This window comes from Fukomys damarensis, unplaced genomic scaffold (genome assembly GCF_012274545.1).
Source record: "Fukomys damarensis isolate Sample0158 unplaced genomic scaffold, DMR_v1.0_HiC HiC_scaffold_37, whole genome shotgun sequence".
In the NCBI taxonomy this organism is placed as follows: Eukaryota; Metazoa; Chordata; class Mammalia; order Rodentia; family Bathyergidae; genus Fukomys; species Fukomys damarensis.
The window spans coordinates 37,998,802-38,025,072 of NW_022900949.1; the positions used below are offsets into that span (position 1 = coordinate 37,998,802).

General features: G+C 42.2%; 1 protein-coding gene across 2 annotated transcripts; it reads right to left on the reverse strand.

The window, feature by feature from the left end:
• Window positions 1-617: 617 nt before the first annotated feature.
• On the reverse strand, window positions 618-26,033 carry Hsd17b11 (hydroxysteroid 17-beta dehydrogenase 11). 2 transcript variants are annotated; one of them, XM_010606728.3, is made up of 7 exons: window positions 25,663-26,033; window positions 22,100-22,207; window positions 17,530-17,661; window positions 15,842-15,948; window positions 10,357-10,494; window positions 4,775-4,891; window positions 618-1,368 (listed from the first exon to the last, which is right to left on the reverse strand). In XM_010606728.3, the coding sequence occupies exons 1-7, from the start codon at window positions 25,870-25,872 to the stop codon at window positions 1,278-1,280; spliced, it is 903 nt and encodes a 300-aa protein (XP_010605030.1). In that variant the 5' UTR covers window positions 25,873-26,033; the 3' UTR covers window positions 618-1,277. The 2 variants fall into 2 exon arrangements, with proteins under 2 accessions (XP_010605030.1, XP_010605031.1); XM_010606729.3 differs by lacking the exon at window positions 618-1,368 and adding an exon at window positions 2,146-3,001 and having other exon boundaries at window positions 25,663-26,032.
• Window positions 26,034-26,271: the final 238 nt, after the last annotated feature.

The following is a 26,271-nucleotide window of genomic DNA, read 5'->3' on the forward strand; positions in this document are numbered from 1 at the left end:
AGCAAGAATGTTGAAGCAGGTTCAGATTTCTATTAACTGAACTTATAATGCAGCCCACAGTCACTGTATTTTGATTCTGTATATTAGAATAAGGTAAAGAAACAGAAACCGAACATGGAATGTTTTCTGACAAACCTCACAGAATCTATAGCCTAACTTGCCTTAAACAGATTACCATGATTCTTAAAAGTCTTCGGTGAGACTGAAGAAAATTGAGTGAACTAATATTAGTCGGAAGTGTTTAGGCCTTGACACATGTTAAATAAATATTTGTTTCAGCCTGAAATCTGGATACAAATCTGTTCATATGAAGTTTCTGGGCCTAAATGTAACTCAAGTGCTACGTTTGACAGTGGATCCTAACCACCTTTTATGTTTTCTGGATAGAGCTTTCTGACACAAAGATCAAAGGCCTTTACTTCATGTATATGTGTTTAAAGTCATCTTGATATTTTTTCTTTGGTGGAAATGCAACAAACCTACTTACTTTTCAATATGTAGGTCTGATCTTATAACCGCCTCGCTGGGCCCTCATTGTTTACATTTTCTAGATACGAAAAAAAGACCTCTGATTACATAATCGATTTTCTTCTCATTTGAAGGTTAAGCCACGTTCTGTTTAAGACACAAAAGCTGGAAATACCAAAGTTTGAGTTTGGTCCATTTATTTTTGTTGCCATTTGTAAATGCATTCTCCCAGTTCTCTGCCTTACATCCAGTGATGCTTTTATACTTGTAACACGTATCCACCGCTAGTTTCCTTGGGTGAAATATTTGGCGTTGGGTATGAGGTATCGCTCAAGAAACAGTGCCACCGAGTCGGATGAGATGTTTAAGACTCATGAAATTAACTGTGAAATGCTACTCACTGCAGTCCTCTGTTACATTTAAAGAACTTAAAGCTTCTGATTTTACATAGAATATAAAAGGAAATGTAAATTACATACAATTTTAGTGCCATTAAAAATAACATAGCTTCAAGTAAACATTTAGAGCATAAAATTTGCAAATCTTTAGGTGGGCCATAAAGTCTGGAAAATTACTGCTGTGAAATTGTTTTTTATTTGTAAGAATGACTTCTAAGATATTTGCTTGTATTAAGTGAAATTAGTTTCCCACTAATAACAGACGGTAACAGATGAGTACTGTCAGGGTTCCAAAAGGTGATACTGAAGAAGAACAATTGGAAAAACAGAGGTAAAAATATTAAAATTCTGATTACTATTTGATGGAACCTATTTAAGCTTGATAAATCAGTTTTGAAGAAAACCTGATACTTAATGTTCTTTAACTTTATAGCCAACAACTGCATCGAATTTAATATTGATCCTTTGTCTTAAAAGTGCCAGGAAACGCTCAGGAAAGATCCTAGAAGAAAGATGTATAAAAATTAGGAAATAAATATCAAGTGCATTTGTATAATGTCTTCTTTTAAAATGCTTAATACTTTTAAAATATTTATCATGTATCACGCCATTGATTTGAGACAGAATTAGGAACTTTAACTCGGAGTTTCTACTATATATTCTTTCCCATTAAATTCATGTTCATTCCAAAAGGTAAAGGAAGGAGGCTTAATTTTACTTAGGCTAGAAGTGACCTGAATATCTTTTGAAATATAGACCTTTGAAATCAATATACCTCTGTATCTTTCAAAAGATCTAAGAAGAGGATCTGAATAGTTGAGATCCCTACTGAAGAGAAATTTGGCGTTGAAAAGAAAGGGAATCCAGGAGCCAAATGTATACTTTAGAATTCATAAAGTCCTTTAAATATTCTGCTGAAAGATGGAAGAAGCAGCACTGCTCAGTAAAAATGCAAACAGTACCCTTAGTTTTGAGCACAAACCTGAACAAAATAATTGCCCTTTGAACTTAACTTGCTCATGTGGAAATGGAAAAAGTAATGCCTATCTGTAAGTTCCTGAGGCTTCTCGGGAACACATGAAGCTTCTATGGCTAAGAAAATGTTCCACATTGTGACAGCAAAGCCAGGCACAGTGGCACACGCCTGTAACCCCAGCACTTGGGAGGCAGAGGCGGGAGGATCGCTGTGAGTTCGAGACCAGCCTGGGCTACATAGTGAGTTTAAGGCCAGCCCGGACATACATAGTGAGACTCTGTCTCAAAATAAATAAACAAACAAACAAACAAACAAACAAATACATAAATAAGTAAAATAAAAATAAACTCATAGAAGGTCTCATCTTTTTTCTCCCGAATTCTACTTAAGAATACTTGCAAGCTTGTCACATTTCAATGGCACTGAAAAAACACTAAACACACATGTATGTGAGTCACCGAACAGAGATGAGCCAGAAAGCACCGAGACAAGCAGCCCACTGAGCAGAGGGAGGTGAAGGCACTGAGAATGTGACAGTCATCACAGTCATAGCAAGCGGTGCTCTAGACCATGTACGGAGTGATCACAGTAAACCAGGTACTCCGAGTTCATTATTCTCATTCGCCGCTCATCCTGATCAGGCCCGTTTTACAGAGGAGCCGCGAAGTTCAGTGAGCCCATCGGTGTTCATGTAGTGAGCGAGCGCACAGACAGCTTCCACCACCTCCAGAGCACACACCCACTCGTCTACATTAAACGTCTAAGAATTAGGATGGGTTTGTTCAACCAGGGAACATTTTGGTGCCCCTAGGAGTCAGCTAGTCTTCGAGGTGCAGGGGATACAGTGATGAGAAACTGGCACAATTATTTTCTCGGAGGGTCGCCATCCACAGACGGGGCCATCGTCACTGAGTACTTGCTTATGTGATGCGACGCCTATGGTGCCGAAAACGTCACAGGCTTTAACTCTTTTCTCTCCAGGGAGACCCTTGCCCTTTGTTACCAAGGTGCCCAGCCCATCTTTGACCGTGGTCTGCATTTCCAGCAGAGAGACTGGAAAGTCTGACACATGTCGTACTTTAGATCTCTTGAAATTTTCAGTCTTTAGGTTTGTAATTCTCAAAGGATGATCCTGGGGCCAAATGCTGGTGGCACTTACCTGTCATAACGAAGATATCAGTGTCCCAACTCAAAAGTTCTGTATTAAATATGCACACCTATGTTTCTAGCAGCACAGTTTGTAATAGTTAAAACTTGGAAACAGCCCATTTGCCCATCAGTTGGAAACTGGATAAAGAAGGTGTGGTTTTTCTATAAAATGGAATACTACTCAGCCATAAAGAATGAGAAAGTAGATTCATTCATAGGAAAATGGATACATATTGAGGATATACTCCTAAGTGAAATAAATAAGTCACACGTGTAAATACTGAATAGTTTCTCTGGTGTGAAAAACTATAATAGTACATAAGATCCTAATGAGATGATTGACAGTGTGAAATAGGAAGAAAAGGGCTAAAGGTGTAGGGGAAATGGGAATGGTAGGGGAAAGGTAATAAGGGAAAATAAAAAAATATGAGAAAATGGAAATAAAGTGTTTGTAAATGGGGAGGGAAGGAGGGGGTGAAGGGAGGGCAGGGACAAGGGGAAAAAATGAGAACCAAGACCTGTCATGTAGAGGTACAAGATCCCAATGATGAATGTAACTGTACTGTATCCCTAAAATGTACCAATAAACTCAATAAAAAAAAAGTTCTGTATTAAAATCTCTGGAAGTGAGATCTGGGAGTCTATTTTAGAGTAGATTTTCTACAATCCTGATCCCAACAGACTTGGAGAAGCCTGGGTCTAGGCACAGGAGCAAGAGATGTTTTTCCCTTAGTGACCTAAGGACCACTCACTCTCTCCTAACTGCTACCGAGCGTGTCTGGATAAGACGTCCTGAGCTGGTGGTTTCCAGTCTTGGCTATGCACTAGATATACCAGGAAAGTTCTACTTCTCTCCAAGCCTGGGCCACAGTCTACACCCAGTGAGTCAGAATCCTGGAGGTCAGGGTCAGGCAGGGACACTTTTGCCACCTCCCAGGTAAACTCCACTGTGCATCAAAGGTGAGTCCTACTGAAATTTTATCCGCATGCAGACTGTCTGGGCCTCTCAGTGAACTGCACGTTCTCCTCCTGGGGGGTCTGTATTCCTAAACAATCCCCCCGGAGACCGATGCTGCGAGTCTGCAGATGACACTGAAAGAAGTCAGGCACAAGGATCTCGGTTACCATAAAAGGAGATTCAGCAACTCCTGTGCTTCGGTGCGACTTTCCCAAAGTAAAATCTCAATGCTGCCTGAGCGCGCAGATTGAAACCTAACTATGGAATCCTTTCCTCTCGTCCTGTGTTTCCACTTTGGGAAAATACTTTAAAAGGATCCTGCCTCATTGTCATCCATTTATGAGACAAGACATCCAGAAATATACACCTCTCTTTTTCTTTTCTTTTCTTTCTTTTTTTTTGGTACCAGGGATCAAACTTGGTACCTTGCAGTTGTGAAGCAGGCAGGGGAACCACTGAGCTAAATCCCCGGCCCGTGCAAATTTCTTTCTTAAAAAAAAAAAAAAAAGCAACAGAGCTGGGATTTAGCTCAGCGGTGTCATGCCTGCCTCACAAGCGCAAGGTCCTGAGTTCAAGGATACCTGGAAAAAAAAATAGGTAACAAAAGTGTATGGAAATGATTTGCTTCATTCACCTGATAATGACACAGATCTCGCTTTGATGATTAACACACACGGTTTAAAAATCAGCGGCATCCGTGAGCCTATTATTTTATTACCTCAATTCCACTTAATTGCATGTTATCACCTGCCTAATTTTAAATGAAAAAAACTTCCAATAGGTAAGTGCTTGCTTCTAATTCTGACAAATGTAACTGCTACTTACTTTTCAATCACTGTCAGGAGCTTGATAGTAGAAGGGATAAAAATCATCTTTTGATCAGTCAGGATTCCGTTCATCAGCTTGCTGACCACCTCCTGGGGCTCCAGGGTAGGTCCCAGACTGAAACCAGAGGCAGCCATCACACACAAAGCACCTTCCCGAGGCTTCAGCTGTGTTTGGCGCTGAGCAAGTGAAATGTGATATCACAGGGATCCTAACAGAGCCGACCAGTCAGCCAGCCCAGCAGCACACTCAGAAACGGGGAAGGGCCGGGATGGCACTCAGTGGCACTGCACCTGCCTGACAAGCACAAGGTCCTGAGTTCGATCCCCGATACCAAAACACAAAACAAAAAACAAATGGGGAGTTACTGTTCCATCAGTAACCACAGCAACCATTTATTTAGTATTTACTGGGTCACATACACTGTGGTAAACTTTCTACTCAGGCTGTCCCATCGATGCTTTTATAACAACCTAAGAAGGTAACAATATAATCCTAGTATTACAAATAGGAGCTCTGGAAGTAACCAGGACTAAAAAATAATTTAGCTAGTTTGAGACTAACAAGCTCACTCTCAAACATTCAGCAGTCCTGGGGAAGAGTCAGATCCCAGCATACAAGGATTATTATCTTCATTAAATAACACCTGTCTGTCATCAGAATTAAAATGATAGTTGTGTCTCTCGCTCTAGATCCTAGATGCCCACCTGGACATCTAAGGATGTGAGGTCCTGATTTACTCTTTAGCCACGTTAATTACTTTGGTGCCACACCTTTGATAGGTCACTGCCCAGGTCCATGTACCATAAACTAGCTAATAAGAGGCAGCTAAAAAAGTGGTTTTTAAAACCTGGGTGTTAGTGAACCTAGGGAAGAGATGCACAAGAGTGTTTGTCCTCAGATTTTTTTGTTTGTTGGTTGTTTGGTTGGTTTTTGAGACAGTCTTGCTATGTAGTTTAGGCTGGCCTTGAACTCACTATGTAGCCCAGGCTGGCTTTAAGCTTGTGGCGATCCTCCTGCCTCAACCTCCTGAATGCTAGCATTATAGGAATGGGACATACCTAGCTGGTCCTGTCTTTAACCAGTTTTTTAATCACTTAGGAAGAAACTCTCCTAAATTCATTTTATAAGGTCAGAATTACCCTGATACTAAAGTCAAACTAAGATGCCCCAAGAAGAGCACAGACCCAAATCTCCATTGAATAGAGAGACAAAAATCCTCAGGAAAATATGAGCAGATTAAACCTAACAATATATCAAAACCGTGACAGAGTGAGGTTTATCCTTTAGGAATAAAGTGGCTCACCATACCAAGAACAATCCACACAGTAGATCGTTTTAATAAAATGAAGGAAACCTCCACACGATCATTTCAGTAGGTGCGAAGGATCAACAAAACCCATGATAGAAACACTTAATCTGGGGATAGGAGGGAACATCCTCAGCCTGACTTGTGTTAGTCTCTAAGGCAGTCTGATCTGTATAAGCAGAGTGGAATAAGGCTTACTGTAGGATTTATCAAACATGGAAGATGACTGCCAGCCTCTCTAAGAAGCCAAATACTTCGTTAATGTCATATCCAAGCTCCGGCCTCTGTCTTTCATTTCCTGTCATGAGGTGAGCAGTTCTGTCCCGTGAATTCCATCCTGGGGTAGCTGCCTTGCCACAGGCCTCAAAGCAAAGATCACGGAAAGCTCCGAAACTGTGATTCAAAATGAACCTTTTAAGCCAGGTGGGGTAGCCCATGCCTGTGATTTCAGTACTCAGGAGGCTGAGGCAGGAGGATCACGAGTCTGAGCCCCGCCCAGATTGCACAGTGAATCCAAGACCGGTCTGGAATATACAACAAGATCCTGTCTTGAGTAACAAACAAAACGAAAGAAACTTTTCTCTTTATAAAGTGATTACCTTTAAGGTTTCAGAACAGTGACAGAAAGCTGACTAACACAGAGATTTTTCTTAAAGAGTTGTTCCAGGATTTAGAACAGGAACAGTCCAGCTACAGATTGGAGGTTAGAGAAAGTTTATATAAGGCATATAAAAGGGTTTCTGGAACTTATCAGGTTGTCAATGAATACTTTAAATAAACTATTGATAGCCAAGTTTAGTTAAAAAATAATTCTTCCTTTTCAGAGCACCAGGTTATGCTTAATTCTCATAAATTCCAATTATACTGTATTATAGTCTTTTTGGGAATCCGGGTCTCTTTGCAGTGAGTTAGATGTGTAAACGTAAGCACCAATAAGTTTTGTGGCTGTCCTCTAAGAGAGAAGTTAAATCCCAAGATTACTATGAAACAAACTATTTCCAATTCAGCCCTTTCGAGCTTGGCTCAATTTTCTTCCCCAGAAATTTAGCTCTGAGTATCTTGGGGCGAGTTCGGTTGCTTTGGGGCCTCGTTCTTTAGTTGCAGTAATGGAGTTTTGCCAAGAGAGGGCGCGCTTGCCTGGTACAGCCTGTCCTGGCCAGGTAAAACAATTCAATAAAAAATTTTAAAAATATGGCATATGTTTTTAACCCCGGAAAAACAGACTGAATTAAAGAAAAAGAATGACACCTAAATATGAAAACAATAGAGAAAACTGGCAAGTTTTGTCTTCAAGTTTTACGGAACTCTTCATTCTTACTACTCCTCTTTAACTTAACCCTAAAAGCATATTTGTTCATTTTCTTTTCCGTTCAGGGTCCAATTAGATTTTTATTGCTCAAAATAGATGAATTTAAGCACTGGCCTTCTTCTTCCCTTTTATTTTATTTTTTGTTTATTTTGAGATGGAATCTTGCTATGTAACTCGGGCAAGTGTCAAACTTGTACTCTCAAGTGATCCTCCTGCCTCAGCCTCTCCAGGGTTGGGACTACAGGAGCACCTGCTATACCTGGTTTTACTCTTACTTTTGCTTTCTAACAAATCTGGGTCTCAAAAATCGATGTTTAGGGTTACAGAGGGAGTTAGGATGGTTCGATTTAGGCGTTCTCAACTTGGTTACGGACATGCATTCAGTACAAACCGCGCTTCAAGCTTGAATTTTGGCTTCCCCAGGGCTCACGAGTGCCACGCGGCACGCTAATGTCCCACTCCGCCACACAGCCACGGTCACAGGGGAAAGCAGTGCACACTGCTAAGAGACAAAGCTTCGTAGGCGGGGCCTGTTCTGTGCATTTCCACTCCCAGTATTTTCAATTTACAGTGGGTTTCTTGGGCTCTAATCCCATCCTGAGCTGGGGGCATCTGTTTTTGACAGATTCTTGGGTGCCTGAGATTTTTGGAGAGCTCCCGGTTTTCTGCGGATGTTGGCTTTCCGGCTGGCCCACCTGTGGGTGACTTAGGCTAAAGTGTAAGTATTTAAAATACAACCTGCTGTCCCCCCAGGGGGCCAGGCTGAAGAGCTCTCCTTAGTTTCACATATATTTTCACCGAAAACAGCTAAACTGGCAGAGGGATGAAACCTTACATCTTAAACATTGAATTTCAACAGTGCAATGGGATTGAGAACCCAAAAAGTACACCCACGGAAGTATATGAATGTATTATGGTACACGTTTTAGATCAGTGAGGGAAGTAATGTATTATTTAACAAATAATGCAGAAAAGCTCATTAACTAAAGCATTCTATCACTGAGCTGCACCCCCGCAATAACCTCCTTTCTTTAAGTAAATTTTCATGAAGCAAAAAAACTCAAATGTAAAAACCACAATCATAGAATATATCTACTTGTACTTTCTCATTTTATTTTCTCTCACAATAGTTCTTTTACAGTGCTCAACCCCCACAAGATGAGTGGGAAATAAGACCAGCAAATATTTTCTTTAGGTTGGTATGAAAAAGATCTTTCTAAATACCTCCTAGAATGTAAAAGCCATGAAGGAAAAAAATATTTTTAGAAATTTTAATCTAAAATAATACTCATAGGGGCTGAAGATTTAGCTCAGTGGTTTGGTGGTCTGCCTTGCAAGCGCAAGGACCCGAGTTCAATCCTCGGTACCAAAAAAAAAAAAAAAAAAAAAAAAAAACAGTCATAAAGGTAATAGCACATTGGGTAAATATATATATACGCAACAGATGTGAAGGGGTATACTGAATGGACAAATAGCACTTCTGAGTTCATTTACAACCTCTATAGCTCCATAGAAAAAAGGGAACAGGGCCAGGGATTTAGCTCAATGGTTCCACTGCCTGCCTAGCAAACTCAAGGTCCTGAGTTCGATCCCAGGCACAAAAAAGAAAAAGAAAAAGGGAGCAGACCATGAAATAGGCAATGTATATAAAAAGTCAAATGACCACAAATCATATGCACACACATTAGCTAGACATCAGTCATCAGGCTGTAAATAAAGAGGATTTTTTTGCATGTTGTATTGGCAGTAATTAAAACACAGCAGAAGTCAGACTGGTAAAGAAGTATGGACTGAGAGCCACTACCCCAAATCAGTAAAACATTGGCTGGGGGGAGGGTGCAGGTTGGATGCACCAGGACATTTACAACTGTGTATCCTTTGATGCAGAAATGGCCTTCCAGGAACTATCAGAAGGAGACAATTATCTGGATGGGAAAATATCTATGCACACAGGATGTTCATGATAGCTTTGCTATGACAAAAATCCAGAAAATTAAAAATAACCCTAAAATTTTCACCAGAGGACACCATATTGTTTGTTGTTTGCATTCAATAATCAGTAAAACTTATGATAAAGCTCTGTATTTTAGCAACATGAAAGGATCCCTATATCAGAATGCACACTGAATTATATTGATAAACCTCTGTATTTATTCATATGAAGAGATGTCCATGAAATAACACAGCAGAAGCAGTTTTTTTTACTGCCTCCAGACCCCATGAACAAATTGCAGTTATTAAAAAATGTAGACGTTTATTCTACACATAGAGATGACTAGACAGGTCTTTATAAAGGGCGGTTTCCATTAGATGATGGAAATTTGAAAAGAAACTTTCTAATTTGTATTTCTCTGTAATGTTGGGATTTTTAAAAGTATGCATTATGATTACAAATACACTAAAGTTAATCCCACAGAAAGGAAACATTAAAAATTACCCTCAGAGATGATCCTTGTTTTACTTTTAATCCAGCAAAACACGTGGTCTGGTGCTTATTTTAAAGGAAAACCTCTGCACGACCAAGGGGAACAGCTTTTCACACGCAGTCCGGACACCTACGATGCTTTCTAAACACAGTGTCCCAGGGCCCCTTCCCCCCCACTCTCAGGCCCTAGCCAAACCCAACGGGCCATGGTCTCTGGGATGGGGACTCAGTGTGTTTCCCAGGCACTCCTGACAACAAGTGTGTGCATGTGGGTCTGTGAAGGGAAAGGAAGGGGAATCAGGGCGGGTGAGCAAGTTCACCTGTCTCACTCATATATATTTGTACAATCATTCTCTGTCTTTCTTTCTTACTTTCCCCATCTTGCCATCTGTTTTCCCACAATCTAGCTGAAAGCAAAATGAACCAAGGGCAGTGAATATCAGGTGTTTGGAGGATTAAAATATTTAGGGAAACCCAAAGAATGACTGATACTCAAAGCAACCACCAATGCTTCTGTCTCTATTTCAGTCTCCACTTACTTGGTACCTGGATTTTTTATGAAGCCGGTGTTAATGAAATTCGGGCAGAGACAAGTTGTTTTGACTCCAGTTCGTTTTAAGGCAGCCAGTTCTTCGGTCAAAGCTTTGTGAAATCCAACAGCGGCAAACTTGCTGGAGCTGAAAATGAACAGGGAGTATGCAGACCGATTCAAGAACACTGACAGGCCTGCTTGCATTGACTCCTGCTTGGCTTAGTCAACATGGCCCTTGGGCCCAGTATGTGCTGTGCTCTACACTACCTTTGCTTCCAACCAAGTTAAGATGCAAGCGACAAACCAGTAAGCTGGTAAAAGCCTTGCAACGTCAAAGACAAGGATAAAGGTTAAAATATGGCCATGTACGTTAGGCTGAGGCCTGGTAGTGGACAACTGCCTAATGTGTTTGAGGCCCTGGGTTCTACCCCCAACATCACAAAAACGAAACAAGACAAATACAAAAAAGTTAACTTTTATGAATGAATAAGACAACTCTCCAATAAATACATGGCTAAGAGACATTAGCAGAAAACTCACAAAATAAAAATAGCAAAGCATAAAGCATTTATATCCATACATATAACATTTTTTAAATTTCAGGAGTAATTCCTATAAGTGCAAAGTACAACATAATAATATTTTTGCCTAGCAGGAATGGTCCGGATATCTGGCTATCTTGCTTTTCAATATATGGATTTTTATTTTATATAATTGAATCTACCAATCTTTTAAAACTTCAATGCAGGCATGTAAAAAAATGAAAAAAAAGAACTTTCCATTTCCACAGGTTAATAGTGTTTTCTGTAAGGCAACTCAGTGAAGGTATCAGGATAGTTCATTAAAACAGTGCCATGCTTTTTGACCTAGTGTTATCTCTAAATGTTTACCCAAGGAAATAGCCAATCGGAAGACTGAAGTTCAGGGGTAGCCCCTGAGGAATATTTCTCGAAGGGACCAGTTGGAGGACCTTAAATGTCAGCCCTCACTTGCTCATCAGCATTCACACCCCTTGTTCAGGTTACATCACCTATGCAAAGGATGCCATGCGATGCCTGAGAACATCCATGCTGGTCTGCTCTGGCCTGGCCACTGAGCTCCAGAACATTCAAAAGCATTCATGGGCTTGTAGCCCAACAGGGCTTGAAGTTGAAAGGATGTTAACTTGGGAATTGCTGGTGGCTGTCGTGCCACCAGAGGAAGACAGCCTAACTAGGACATTCATCACAGAGCCAGAAAAAATTTCTTTCCTCTTTTGGGCTGAGGTGGTTCAAGTTTGTTGTTCCTTCTAATTTAAAAAAATGTGTGTGTGTGTGTGTGTGTGTGTGTGTGTGTGTGTGTGTGTGTGCGCTACTTAGGATTAAACCCAGAGCCTTGCACATGCCAAACAAGCACTCTATCACTAAGCTACAACCCCAACTCAAATCAAAAGAATCTTGGTAAGGGCCCGGGATTTAGCTTAGTGGTTTCGCCACTTTCCCTGCAAGCACAAGGGCCTGAGTTCAATCCCCCATACAAAAAATAAAGAAAGAAAGAAAGAAAGAAAGAATCTTGATAAACAGTGTCCCCAAAATGATGAATAAATTTAATAAATGGAGGCACAGGAATTGAAAATTATATTTCACATATATTTTTGTTAGCATGCAAAACTTATTGCTTTTAAATGAAAAATGTGAGCTGATAAATGCAGATTTTTCTGAGGGGTGGCTGCATCTACATTTACGATTTTTCTCAATGCATGACTATATCTAAAAATCATAACAAATGCTTATTGTGGTTATTTCTGTGTGGCGAGGTTATCAGTATTTTTTTTCCACTGAATTGTATTTTTTGAATTTTCTTAAGTGAATCAAAAGTGCAGGGACACCTCAGAGTTGGTGATCTTGAATGTGTGAAAATAACAGTATATTTTTGATATTTAGAGTGAGACCATGTATGCCAAATGTCATTTTTTTCCTCTGTCTTTTATAAAACCATATCAAACTGTTAATTGTAAATGCTCTGAATTTTCATTTTTTATTCCAAATTCTTCATTCAAATAACATTTCTTTATAAGCTAAGGACTGGGATTCAGTGTGCTGAGTCTTCCTACATTGATAACTCTCATAAATGGGCTATTTGGATTGACAAAGCATATTAGTCAACTCATTATTTTCTTCTCAAAATCAAAGATACTGGTAGAAAAAATACTTAGCAAGCAGGAAAGACATTTTACAATCAAAAGATTTACCCTCCCTTACTATAAATTCAGGTAATGTTGTCCTGAATCTTTCATATCAATCAATAGAACTATTGAACTATATTTAACTCCAGAAAGAAACTGAAGTATTTTTTCCTAAAATAGATGGTAGACTGTAGTAGATTCTACTGCTGTGCACCTCGGAACAGTGCCCCCTCATTTGTATCCAACACGCAGGAGCTGGAACCTCTGTGATTAGTTCAGCACAGGCAAAGTGTTCCAGAAGCTGTGATGAGGGACGGGCCCAACCTCACTGTTTATGAGAATACAGGGAAGGAACTCAGTACAACAGGCCCCTTGTGCCATCTGTCCCCTCCAAACTACAGGCCAAGTGCATCCCACTGAGGTCCAAGCCCTATGGCAGGCTAACCCTGCAAGTTAGATGCCATTATTAATCTAATTAGGATTAGAGTAATCTAATCCATCCTTATGGATGAAGGAAATAGGCAATCAAAAGTTGAGTCACTTGCCTAAGTTCACACAGCTAGTAAGTGATTGGGTTGATATTCATAGCAGCCCTCTCTTGGAAACAATCCCAGTGTTGATAAACGGTAGACAGACAAATAAGTTATTACAGCCAAGTCACATGATGCAAAACTAGACAGCTGTGAAAATGATCAAACAATAGTGGCCAATAACAACACAGATTCATCCCATAAGAATAGTGTGTGCTATGAATATGAAGGTGAAAGTAGGCCAAAGAATTTTTTTTTTGGTACTGGGACTCGAACTTGGATCCTTGCACTTGCAAGGCAGATGGCTGAACCACTAAGCTAAATCCCCGGCCCAAAACAGGCAAAATTAATGTGTGGCTTTCCAAGTCCACAGGGTGGTTACATTTGAGAAGGCAGGAGGGGCGGGTGACTGGGAAGAGCTGAGGGGCTACTGGAGCTGGCTGTGCTGTTTTTGCCACTCCTTACATAGATACACGCATTTAGGAGCAGTTCAGGGCACTGGGGACTTCTCCGCTTATAAATATACACTATGCTTCAACATAAAGATTTGAATTTAAAGAGCAGGGTGTGAATTGAACTGCCCAGTCATTGAAAACTACATCTGATAAACATCACTTGCTGCCTGTAGGAATCTTAGTGTGTCTCACCGATCAGGTGTTTGGCAAACATCGGTGCCAAGTGAGATGAAAATAACTGGGGTGACTGAGGAGCCGGGCCAGTGAGGGTTCCAGAGAGCTCTGCACGGGCTCAGAACCACAGCTGCGTCCCTAAGCTGGATGGGTACAAACCATGTGTGTGGTTACCACGCTGGCCTGTTATCCCCAGTGAGACCCTTGTGTGCATTTTATTTGTCTTTATTTTATTTTTTAAACTTGGTAGATTTTTTCGAAATAAGGTCTTGCTATGTAGTTTAGACTGGTCTTGAACTCACTATGTAGCCCAGGCTGGCCTCCAACTCACAGTGATTCTCCTGCCTCAGCCTTAAGGCTGCTGGATTTACAGATGAGTGGAAACCAGGCCCTGCCCTTTTGTGAATTTTAAAAAGCCATGCCTCTTCTCAGGGTATCTGACCGCCACATGCTGGGAAAATCAAAGTCCAAAAGGACCAGACCAGGAATAGAGCAGCCTGGAGCTGTGTAGCGCACCCTTGTCACAACTGTGGGTGGCACCCTGCTTTGATGGTGCTTCCACAGAACCTTTCTTTCCCCTCAAATCGCCATCACCAGTCACCACAACCCACGTTCTTCCCACAAAGCGCTGCCTCTCTCCCGTATCCCGGAGAAATCCTCGGTGGAACAGATCCAGTCGGAACCCGCGAGCTGGTGTTAGGAGGGAAGAGGACGCGGCTTACCTGAGAGCTGGGTAACACAGACCGGAGCGGGCACGGGGTGGGATGCTGGGGCAGAGCCTGGCAGCAACACCTGAGCAATCGCTCATCAGGAAAGCGAAATGAGCTGCTAGGGCGAACGCTCCAAGTTAAACTGGGTCTGAGACCAACCAGGTATGGGGTGGGCACCGTGCGCCTTCTCTCTGGCTGCTTCTGCGAGTGATTTTTCTTTTCTTCTTATTTTTCTCTCCTCCTTCCCTCCCCTCCCTTCTTCCCCCCTTGCCCCGCTTTCCCACCATTTCCTTTCCCCTCCCTCTTCCTTCTTTCCTTCCTTAAATTCAATCCAAGTCTGTACTTTTTTATTAAGCTGAATAAAAACTTTAAAAAATGGCATTGGAGGTTGGAGCCAGGGCCTTCAAACTGAGCTGGATCCCCAGCCCTCTTTTCACTTTTTATTTTGAGACAGGGTTTCTCTAAGTTGCCCAGGCTGGGCTTGAACTTGCCGTCCTCGCTCCTGCCTCGTCTCCCAGAGTGCTGGAAGTACAGGCATAGAATTATTAGAAAACAAATACATGTTCAGAAGGAAACGATTCCCACGCTGTTTTTCTAATTTGAGTTTCAAAAGAACACAATGATAGAAAATAAATGTTGATAATACATTTACACATACATGTTTGCATAATTATAATTCAAATTTTTAAAAGGTCATTACTTGATAAAACATGAAAATAGACAAGAACTGCTAAATGTGCACAGTCAGAAGGATCACCTTGACTACCTAAGGTGGATTCACAAGCAGGTTTTCACAACCCATTTGCCCCAGTAACATTCTTGTGAGCTACTTGGGACAGCAAGTTCCTCAGTTCTACAGTGGCAAGCTTTAAAGAGTAGATAACCAGCCTGTCATGGTGGTGAACGCCTGTAGTCCCAGCACTCAGGAGACTGAGGCAGGAGGATCGCTGTGACTTTGAGGTCAGCCTGGGCTACACAGTGAGACCCTGCCTCAAAAAACCAGGGGAAAAAAATGAATAACCATTAATTTTTAAAATTCCATTGTTTGCTCTCCATGTTTAGAATACCAGATAACACACATGCACACACACATACACTCTTTCTTGTAGTTGCATTTCCACAAAATGTTTTCTGTTTTTATTAATAATAAAAATTACTGATTTTAATTTTATTCATGGTACAAAAACATTGTTCTTATTTGTAATTCCTCACTGCTCTGAGGGCTGAGAAATGCTTCAGGGCCTGGTTTAGCCTTAAGGGAGGATCTCCCTGCAGCCACCTTTAGAACTGGCCTGGGGTTGAAAGATAAAGAGGATTAACCCTGGGAGCTGTGGTTTTACAAGAGACTTTGAGCTCTGCTCAGTTTGGCAGCTCCAAGATCATTACCATGACAAAGAGCTCTAGGGAGACAAGGAAAGCGAAGAAACCAACCAGGAAGTATACACCGAACCCCACGTACCAGTAAGCCAGCAGAAAGGGGACCCCGGTGTGTCCAGCTGCTGAGGCCACCGTGACCACATGGCCGTGATTATTCCTCATCATCGCTGGGAGAAATGCCTTTGTAGTCTGGAATTTGTTCGTAGGGAAAGGAAAAAAAAAAAAAAGATAATGTTTCCAATTCACAGATTCATCTCGAATAGTTGGAAACAAAGTTTTTTTTTTTAAAGCAGTGTTCCTGGTATACAAAACCCTAAATTGCCACATGCATCAACAGAAGGCAACTGAGTCAGCTTACATTAGGAAACCGGAGCAGAGGAGCAACAGGGAGAGCTCTGAAAATGCAATCATCCCAGCTATCAAAAGAATTCACATCTAAGGAGAATTTATTGGAAAATTGTTTGGTTCTGTAACATCAACAGTGAAGTGAAGTGCAATCTTCCAGCAGTCACTAAATGTTTCCTGAACAATGATCAAGCACCTACAGTATGTGCTGGGGATCTTCAAACAAGACTACTGATAGCGGGAACCTATGAACAGAACACCATGGACCACAGACTGGCGCATTAACACAAAACAATACTGTATTGTCACCAGTCTCAATATTCCTTTGATACTAATTACTCCAAGCTCATACCCTAAAAGCTTTAAGGATTTTTTGGTTTTTGTATGAACTTGGTTATTTGGGAATTTTTTGGAGACTTGCGAAACACGGACTACCTATATGAAACTTAAGACCCTGAAAGATAAGACTCATAATACAACATGTAATTTTTATGCCAGGAATATTACAAGGCCTGAGTTTCATGAGAATTTGGAACTGGATTCACTTTGTGGTGTCACAGATGGTTTCTATTTTCTTTATGCCTAAATAATCACACAGATGTAAACACCTAGCTTAGAATTAAAACATACTCATTTGAAGTTTATCATTATTGGATTTATTATTTGTGTGTGTGTGACCACAGCACAAAGAAATGAAGTCTTTATATATGATGTTGTCATAGTCAGCTAAATTAGGTAAAAATAGAGGCAGTCAAACAGGGCTGAGCCCTGGAAGATGAGAACCCCTCAAAACTGTAGCTGGAGGCCCACCTGAAAAGGATTAAAACCACAACGGCCGGATTGTGATCCTTCTCCAAGGGACAAACAGAAGCTTGAGATTCTCAGCACCACCTTTTGGGCCGTCCTCTCTTACCCACTACGACTAAGACTACTAAAAACTAAAACTAAAGACTGAAGACTATAGATTACTGACATCCCTATGCCCATACTACTCTTGGATCACTAATAGCTGAGGGGCTACACTTGGAAAATCTTGGGTAGATTATAATTTTGACCCATGTTGTACCCACCTCGTAATGTGACTCTATACACTTTTCTCAGAGAAGCAGGCTCACTGGCAACCCATTCAGGGCCTTCCCCGCCTCTCAGGAGCTGTTCCTGCTCCCCGGCAATGTTTCCTGCTCTTAGCCTCTGTTGTTTGCTACAATTCATCCTTTAATTCAGGGAGCATGGATTTGGCCTGTCTGACATCTGGCAGGTGGGGAGTTAACATTTCCCCCCTCTACGTCAATGGTATCCCTGGAACCTAGAGAAAATTTTGCCATCAACTTAATAGTTTCTTGTCTGCTGAGAGCTCCACTTTCAACTTAATTTTCAGGCTTTCACGAGGGACTATTTTTGAAAAGAAAAAATGATCATACTCACCCAAAAATGTGCAAGGACATTGACTTCAAAAGTCTTTTCAATCTGAGGATCTTGAGTGGCAAATAAGTCTGATGTGTAGACCACACCAGCATTATTCACTAAAATACTAACGTCTCCGATTTCTGCTTTCACCTTTAAAAAGAAAAAAAAAGTAAAACATATTCATTAAGAGGTGTGATGGTAGATTTCCATGCAACGACTGAGAAAGTAGTCTGCATTTTTATCTTAGATGTGGTTAAAAAGTGGTTTTGTCACCTGTCTCCGCCTATGGAACAAAACCAAAGCATTTTTTTTTTAATCTTAGGTACTTAATATCTAACACAGCTCTGCCAGTTTACCAGGTAGACATTTTCTTTTGCACTTTCATCTCTCAACTTTGCTGTATTGATTGTAGCTCAAGAGGCATTTGGCTGGGCAGAATTTAGAATTTATTTTTTAAACACTACTTCAAAAGGTGAGCAAAAACAATGAAATCATTGGCAAATTCAGGACTATTCTGGAGAATTATGTAGAACTGACTACCCTATTGAGCTGGCCACATCTTCTGCTTCTTTATTTCTGTGTTTTCATGGTCACTGTTGTAAGACTTGAATAGGCTAAAGTGACTCCATGCCAATAGGCCAGACTGTGCTTCTTCATATGCTAATTGCTACCTTGGTTAACAGCCCGGCCAGGGGCAAATGGTTTGACAAAAGGTGACCCTAGAACATTTCCTGCATAAGATAAGCAATGTGTTTGCAGTCTTGTTCTGTGAATTCCCTGACTCTTTGTTTAGAAAAACCTCATAAAAAGTACCTCAGCCCCTGAGCTGTTGCCTCTCTGAGCTACCTGGCTCTGGGAGTGCCGTCTGGCCAGACTAATTAAGGTCTATTTACCATCTAGCCTGGTGTGTTCCTTCCCGGGTTTCTCGTTTCTCCGTCGAGCTCCCGGAGCCTCGCTGGGTATTAGGGCCCAACATCGTGGAGGCCTTTTTGGCTGTTCACTCTCTGTGGAGTGGAAGTGAGACTTTAAGTCTTACACTGTTCCACTGTTTCCCAGTCACTCCCCACTAGTGGCAGCTGCTGGCTTAGGGCTGAATTCATCCTAGGTTAGGGTGAGGTGCTTCCGTTAGCCTCGAGCTGGACTTTGAACAGTCATTTAACCTGTCCTACCGGGCGTGGTGGTGCACGCCTGTAATCCCAACAATCGGGAGGCGGAGGCAGGAGGATGGCTGTGAGTTCGAGACCAGCCTGGGCTACACAGTGAGTTCCAGGTCAGTCTCAACTACAGAGTGAGACCCTGTCTAAAAAAAAAAAAAAAAAATGTCCAGACTTCAACTGCTCCTCTTAAACAAAAGACAAGGGGACAGTTTGCTTGTGAATAATTGTGGGAACAGATGAAATGACTCAGGTAAAGAAGCTGAACAATGCTTTAAAAATGGTGTAGGTAAAGGAAGCTGCCACGATTACCATCAGTGCTGTATATCACTATTGTGCATGTTCATTTACACCTGTGTACAGGAAGGAACATGTTTCTTGACCTTCCAAGCTACCTGTGAGGGTAGGGAATATGGAAATAGAAATACAAGGTAAATAACATACGATTTCTATGTGCATGTTTTCCTAAGAATGTATTTATGGTATAGGCATGCTTTTCTGTTGACAATTAGATTTTCCCTTTGATATTAATTCAGAAGGAAGAACTTTTGAAAAGTCAAAGCAATCATGTGGAAGGCTTATGCAAGTCCTTATTGTCAAAGCAAAGGTCACTACACCTATCATAGGTGAAATGATTACAGTTCAGGAAATATGTGCAAAAGAATGGGTCTGGCCACCAAGAGCAATAAAAGGCAACTCTGAACTGTAAAGCCTAAAGAGCAAAGAATTATAGACAGTGCATTTTGTTTTCAAAATAATCACTCTATCTTCTCAACCCTAATGTAATCAGTAACTGCCCCCTTCAAATAATCTTTATGTTGTATTCTTTTGAGTCAGGGTCTCTGGCCTTGAATGCACTCTGTAGCCCAGACAGCCTTCAAACTCACGATCCTCCTGCCTCAGCCTCCTGAGTACTGGGATTACAGGTGTGCACCACCAAGTCCAGCTCAGATCATAGACTTTTGATGTTTAAACTCTACTGATGCAATGCACTGTGAGAATTAAGTGGGAGAAATAATCAAATCATGTTAAATGCACAACAAAGAATGAAAGCTTCTAAGAGGCTCTTTAGCGCCTTTCCTTTAGTCCCCCAACACAGGTGGCATTGTCTCTAAGTAATAATTGTCGAGAGAAGCTGGCTTTTATGTGGGACAAGGTGTTTAACATAGTACACTATGATTGTAGGGTGAATCCAACCAATAAGTTTAGTGCTATGGTTTGTGTTTGGAAGTCCCCCCAAAGCCTCATGTGGTCATAGGTGGGGCTGTTTCAGAGGTGGCTGGGTCTAGACTCTGTGATGCTGGGATTGATTCCTGGTGCAATGCTGGGATCCAGGGCACTAGGACTAAGGGGTGAGTGCTTCCCGACCTAAGTAGCCTAGATAAGATGTAAGGAACAAAAAGAGCTGTGGTTATCCCTTTTTGTTTTGTTACCTCTGCCTGCCATAAACTGTTTCTCCTCTGTGATGCCACCCTGCCTCGGGGCCAGGCAATTATGGACTGAAACCTCTACAAACAAAAGCTAAATAAACCTTTTCTCCTTTAACTTGGAGCGTCAAGTATTTTGTCTCTGCAGTGAGAAAAGTAACTAAGACACTTATTTACTCAAAGAAATGTAAGCAGGTCATGTGTTGCTATCCCTTGGGACTGTGGCATTTCAGTAATCCCAGGGTGTTGATTTCTGGCTTGATTCTTTCTTAATAAATGAAGCAAGCTGGTGTGCACTTAGCTGGCATAAGATGTCTAAATAGCTACTTGAAAATATCTGACCACAGGTCCTTTTCTATACTCTGTTTAAGCGTATAGCTTTGGGACAATTTCAGCAAAAATACTATACTAACGGTATATGGAGTAGGTTAAAATAAAATTGTTTTCCCCAGGACATCTTATTCCCAGATGAGTATGGAAACAAATATTTTTCATTTAGCTAACTAGGGATGTTGGACCAGTTTTCCCTCTAATAATACCTAAAAGTAAAATTATATAAATACTTTTGGTAGTTCTAGTACAATGTTAATACAAGGCAGTTATCACGGCCAGGTACTGAAAATACTCTAAACCCCCATTAATAAGCCTATGAAGTGGGGACTGCTATGATTCCTATTTCCTACCTGAGTAAACTTAGACACAGAGTTGAGGAACTTGTACATCTAAGAATGACTGGAAGAGCACAATTCGAACCTGGCCATCCAGCTCCTGATCTTAATTATGCAACACGTTCATCTGCGTGAAGGTTAATCATTGTGAATTTCAGTAAAAAACCTTATTTATTTATTTCTTTCTTGGTACTGGGGATTGAACTCAGGTCCTTGCACTTGTGAGGCAGGCGGTGGAACCACGGAGCTAAATCCTAGGCCCAAAATGTTCATTGTTAAATACAGGTGTTTCCTGCCCACAGCTCTTGCTTTTGCTGTATGCCCTCCCAGGGAAGATGTTTTATATACTTCGCATACCTAACTTCTCTACCTAAACGTTTTTTTTTTTTTTTAACTTAGCTCAGGCCTCAAAAAAATGAAGAGGAATCTGATTGAAATAAAAAAACTAAAAATTTAAAATAGAAGTTAAAAATAAACCCAAATCTGAAATTCCCTAAACAAAGAGGTTCTCAAGTCTGTTTAGATTAGAACCTTTATACCTACTGAATCAGAATGTCTAAGGTTGAGGTCAAGGAAGTTGTATTTTAAAGAATTTGCCTAAAACCAGGTCTGGTGGTGCATGCCTTTAATCTCAGCACTTGGGAGGCTGATGCAGGAGGATCGCTGAGTTTGAGGCTGACATGGCTTCATAGTGAGTTGAAGACCAGCTTGAATTGCATAGTGAGACCCTATCTCAAACAAAACAACAAAACAAAACAAAACAAAACAAAACAAAACAAAACAAGATTTGCCTAGATAATTCTGATGACCTTCCTTCCACTAAGGTAATATTTAGTTAACATGTACAAGTGAGCACACATTCAGAACAAACCTCACTACTTAGATTACAGTTTGATGGTCCAATCACACTTTCAAGGAGTAGATCTATGATGAAATAAAAAGATAAAGAAAAAGAATAGGTGTACCCTGACTTTCCAACTCAATTCTTTGGGCTTCAGAAGACCTTGCAAGTGACTTCCCAAGTGTCATTCCAGGGTGTCCGCCAGTGCCAGCAGCATGGGCCATGAGAGGGTGGTGTATGCAGGCCCTGCCCTTGACCCCTGCAAGCAGACCTCTGGGTTGAGGCTCAAAACTGTTTTCCCCATGCTCCCTGGAAGGTTCCAAAGCAAACACACTAATCCCTGAGAATCTCAGCTCCAGGGTCACACCCTGAGTCTGCAACTAGTTAGATGCACCTTGGGAAAAATCACACAATTCTCAGTTGCGCTGTCTCCAACACCCACTCCTAAAACCTCCTGGTTCTAACATGAGGGGATTCGAACTGAATATAAAAGCTCACCTTCTTTGCAGAGCTGTAGATATCTTCTCGGACACTGCAGTCGACCACAAAGGCATGAGCCTGGGCACCCAGTTTCCTGCATTCGGCTGCTGTTTCCTCAATGCCATGCTAGAAGCAGTGAAGAGGGCATGAGACAAAATCAATGACAGGGCCACAGCACATGAGCAGCTGCAGATAAAGTAGGAAGGACATAATGTCAGAAGAAAGATTATAGCTGGACACGCTGGGGCACACACAGAACCCCAACTGCACAGGAGCCTGAGGCAGGAGGATCGCAAGCTTGTGCCCAGCCTTGGCAATTTAGCAACTTTTTGTCTCAGGGAAAAAAAAAAAGTATGCTATTTATGAAAGGATTTAGCTTAGAGCAAAGGCCCTGGGTTCAATGACTGGCACTCCTAAATAAATATTAACTTCATGAGGTACTTTATTTGGATGAATTGAACATTACGTCTCTCAGATGCTTTCATCTGAGGAATCTGTCCCTAAATATTTGCATTAAAATATGCAAAAGCAGGGCCTGGGATTTAGCGCATTGGCGCCACAGCCTGCCTTGCGAGTGCAAGGTCCCTGGCACACACACGCGCGCACACACACACACACACACACACTATAAAAAAGCCAAAAGGCAAAATGTCATATTGGTCAGCAGGAAATTATTCTGATAAATGTGGTAGGAAGAAACATCAGATTTGTTAACAAGAACTTGTCCTGATTTGCACAGTAAAAGGGAATTGAGGTGGATATGGTGTTCCCAGCACTTGGGGAGGCTGATAAGGAGGATTTCTAGTTCAAGTTCAACTTGAGCTATGCTGTGAGGCCCTATCTCAAAAAGCAACAAAAGAAGGTGCAGGGGAGGCGGTGGAGTGGGAGTGAATGCGTTTTCCAAACTGCTGGCACCACATGCAAATTCAAGCCATAGGAGTCCAGCATATCACAACAGACTCTTGTGGTCTTGCACTTTGCTTTACATTTGCTCCAGCAGCACTTGCCTTCTGGGTGTGCTCACCAAGGGCTGATGCACATGGAAGTCGGTATCATGCAGTTAACCTGAGTACGTTAGGAAGCAAGAGGGGGTTGAATGTCAACATAAGCCGCCATGAATGAGTCAGATGAACCTGAACCGTGTGTTGCAAACTAGGCAGCAAAGTTTGGGCAGAGCTGTGGCCAAACATTTCTAACAACCAGAAGCTGGTGGGTAGGTTTTGTATAACCCACGGGGTGGTACTATTTGTCTTTAACCCACAGGGACAAACTAGTCAATGGATCCTTTCATTTAACCCATTGTACTCAAATCATTACCATTTTGATACCCAAAAATTACTAGTGTAAGGCCGGGTGTGGTGATGTAAACCTATAATGCCACTGCTCAGAAGGCTGAGGAAGGAGGATTGCCATGAGTTGAAGGTCATCCTGGATACATAGTGACTTCAGGGCCAGCTGGAATTATATCATGAGACCATCTTTAAAAAATTACTAATGTAGTATTCTATATTACTTTTTTATAGTTTTTGAAATCCAGGGGAGTATTTCTACCCACAGCACACCTCGATTCAGACCAGTCAGCTGCAAGTGTTTAGAGCCACTGGGCCGAGAGCCTACTACCTACTGGGACAGCTCGGTTCGCATCTTTCACTTCCCTAACTCTGTCCCAGGCCAGGTTTTGTATCTGCAGGCCTTCCTCTACAGACAACAGAGCATCTTCTGATTTTTTTTCTTTCTTTTTACTGACACTGGGGATCGAACCCAGGTCCTCTGCACTGATCTACATCCCCTACCCTTTTCTACTTTTTATTTTGAGATGGGTTCTTGCTAAGTCATCCAGCCTGGGGTTCTCCTGGCTCACTCTGTCAAGCAGCTGCAGACACAGATGTGCACCACTGCACTTAGCAACCTCTGCTCTTACCTGTCTCTGCTTTTTATTTTTACTTTTAGTTTTTGTGGTGCTGGGGATGGAACCCAGGACCATATACATGCCAGGCAATTGATCACCACAGAGTTACACCACCAGCCTCTCTTCTCCCTGTCTTAATAAGGCTTTCCCCGGACACCTGGAGTTAAATGTTCTCACCCCAGTCCTCCCCACCACACACAGTCCCCAGGCTTTCTAGCGTCTTACTTCCTTCTTTATACGTCACGCCCTCCACCATTTGCATATCGTATTATACAGCGTCCTTCACTTGAGGTCTGCGCTTCTTCCTGGCTGTAGCTTCAATTCTGCACTGGGGCAGGGCCAGGCACACAGGAGGTGGTCAAGGTATTCGTGGGCAGGTACCCTTCTCTTCAGATGAGAGGAAATGCACAGGCCAGCCTTAGGCACAGGACCCAATGACTCGCTGTCTAGGAAGCACAACTAACACCGTCCAGAATTTAGCATGAACCAGACATGGTCTCATTTATGTGGTGCATGATCTTGATTCTTCCTCCTGGCTTCCCAAGGCAGGTACTCTTATTTGGTCCACCTTGCAGAAAGGAAGCTAAAGCTCAGGGAAAGTTAGTTACCCAGTTCAGAGGTGGATTGCCCTGAGTCTGACCACAACACCAGGCCCCAACTTGGCCACCAGGCTGGGCTGGGTCTAGTTTTTATCTTTCATTGCACGAGTAGGTACTTAATGTCTACTTTCTCCACTACATAGACCCTGTCTCCACAAGGGACCCTGTCTCCTGTCTGCCACATTTTCCCTAGGGTCAAGGCAACAGACACTCAGTATTTGCTGACTGCCGTCTCCACCAACCACTCCTTGGGGTAGCGCTCATCCACCTTGAGTTCTTGTTTATGGGATTGGTTGTCGACTCGTACCAGGAGGATGGCATTTCAGGCCACTGTCCCTTCCAGACACCCCTCTGTTCATCCACCCAAGGTCAAATAAAAGGTTAGATTCTAGGTCTTCCCCACTTCCTTAAGCCCGCATCTATACCTGACCTGGGCAAAAAATTACATTGCAGTTCTTTTCCTTTCCTTTTTATTGTTTTTACTAAAAGATGCTTTCCAAGCCAAGTAGTGGTGCGTACCTATAATCCCAGAACTTGGGAAGCTGAAGCAGCAGGATAACTGTGTTCAAGGCCAGCCTAGGCTACATAGAGATTGTCTCAAAAAATATATATATATAAAAGATGATTTTCATATATTACTATTGGCAATAATTACAGCATAGTGTGGCTTTCTGTTGGGTACAATCTTTAAACTATTGATCTGTAGTAGCTGCAAATAGGACTTGGGAAAGAGCCTTTTACACTTTTGAAATACTCATTAAAACTATTACTTTTCCCATACGGTTAAGATAGGGGGTCAACGAAACCAGGAGATTACAAAGGACGTTCCGGGTCCAAGTGCGAACGAGTGCACAATGTAATTTGAGGGTGGGCAGTAACTGGGAATCTACATCCGCTCAGTGCGTTCCTCAGGTGTCTCGAAACATACTAACTAACCGCTGCCCCACCGGTACAGCGGCAATAGTAATTGTCTTCCACCTTCACAGGGATGCAGTAAGGGGTGGTTGCCAGCAAAATGCGGCCGTGTCTGCGGACCAAGGCAGCGGAAAGGAAAGCACAGTCAGCTCTGTTACCTTATTGATATCCCAGAGAACCAGTTTGCTTTTACGTTTGGCAAATTCAAAGGCAGTGAGTCTCCCAATTCCACTTCCAGCTCCAGTGACGAGGACGATTTCTCCGGTGACTGATTTTTTCTTCTTCGGAATGAAAAGCTTAATGAGAGACTCGAGGCAGAAGATGAGGAACAGGGGCAGGAGCAGGAGGGTGCTCAGAAGGAACTTCATTTTGCTGCGGGCCAGCTCAGCCACGTTTCTTTCCGGAAGGATCACTGAACTGGACTCTCAAGGCCGAGGGTTAAATACCCTCAAGCGACCGCAAGGAAGGGCTTCTCTCACGGAAACAAACAGCGGGACAGCTCCTTCCGCAGGGCGGGCTCCGCTCGGTGCCTACCATTGGCTGGGCCGCAGCGCAGCGCCCTGGGGACGGGACAGGGAGGGGACAGAGGACGGGGAGGGGACCGGAGGGACCAGTCCCGCGCGCCCCTGCGGGGACCGACGTCCCAAGTCAGAAGCCCTTTGATTTTCTTAATCAGGCAGATCCACGGCTCTGGAAAGGTGAACTAATCGCGTACAAGTCCGGGGGCTGCCTGCAAAGTCTCAGCAGCCCCTCGGGAGATAAGGATG

Excerpts from the sequence above, each read along its gene's own strand:
- Hsd17b11 (XM_010606728.3), bottom strand. The coding sequence starts at position 25,872 with ATGAAGTTCCTTCTGAGCACCCTCCTGCTCCTGCCCCTGTTCCTCATC. Across the intron at positions 22,208-25,662 it reads TTCTCTGGGATATCAATAAG|CATGGCATTGAGGAAACAGC; the intron begins GTAACAGAGCTG and ends CACTGCTTCTAG. Across the intron at positions 1,369-4,774 it reads CTCCTGACAGTGATTGAAAA|GATCTTTCCTGAGCGTTTCC; the intron begins GTAAGTAGCAGT and ends TCTTTCTTCTAG.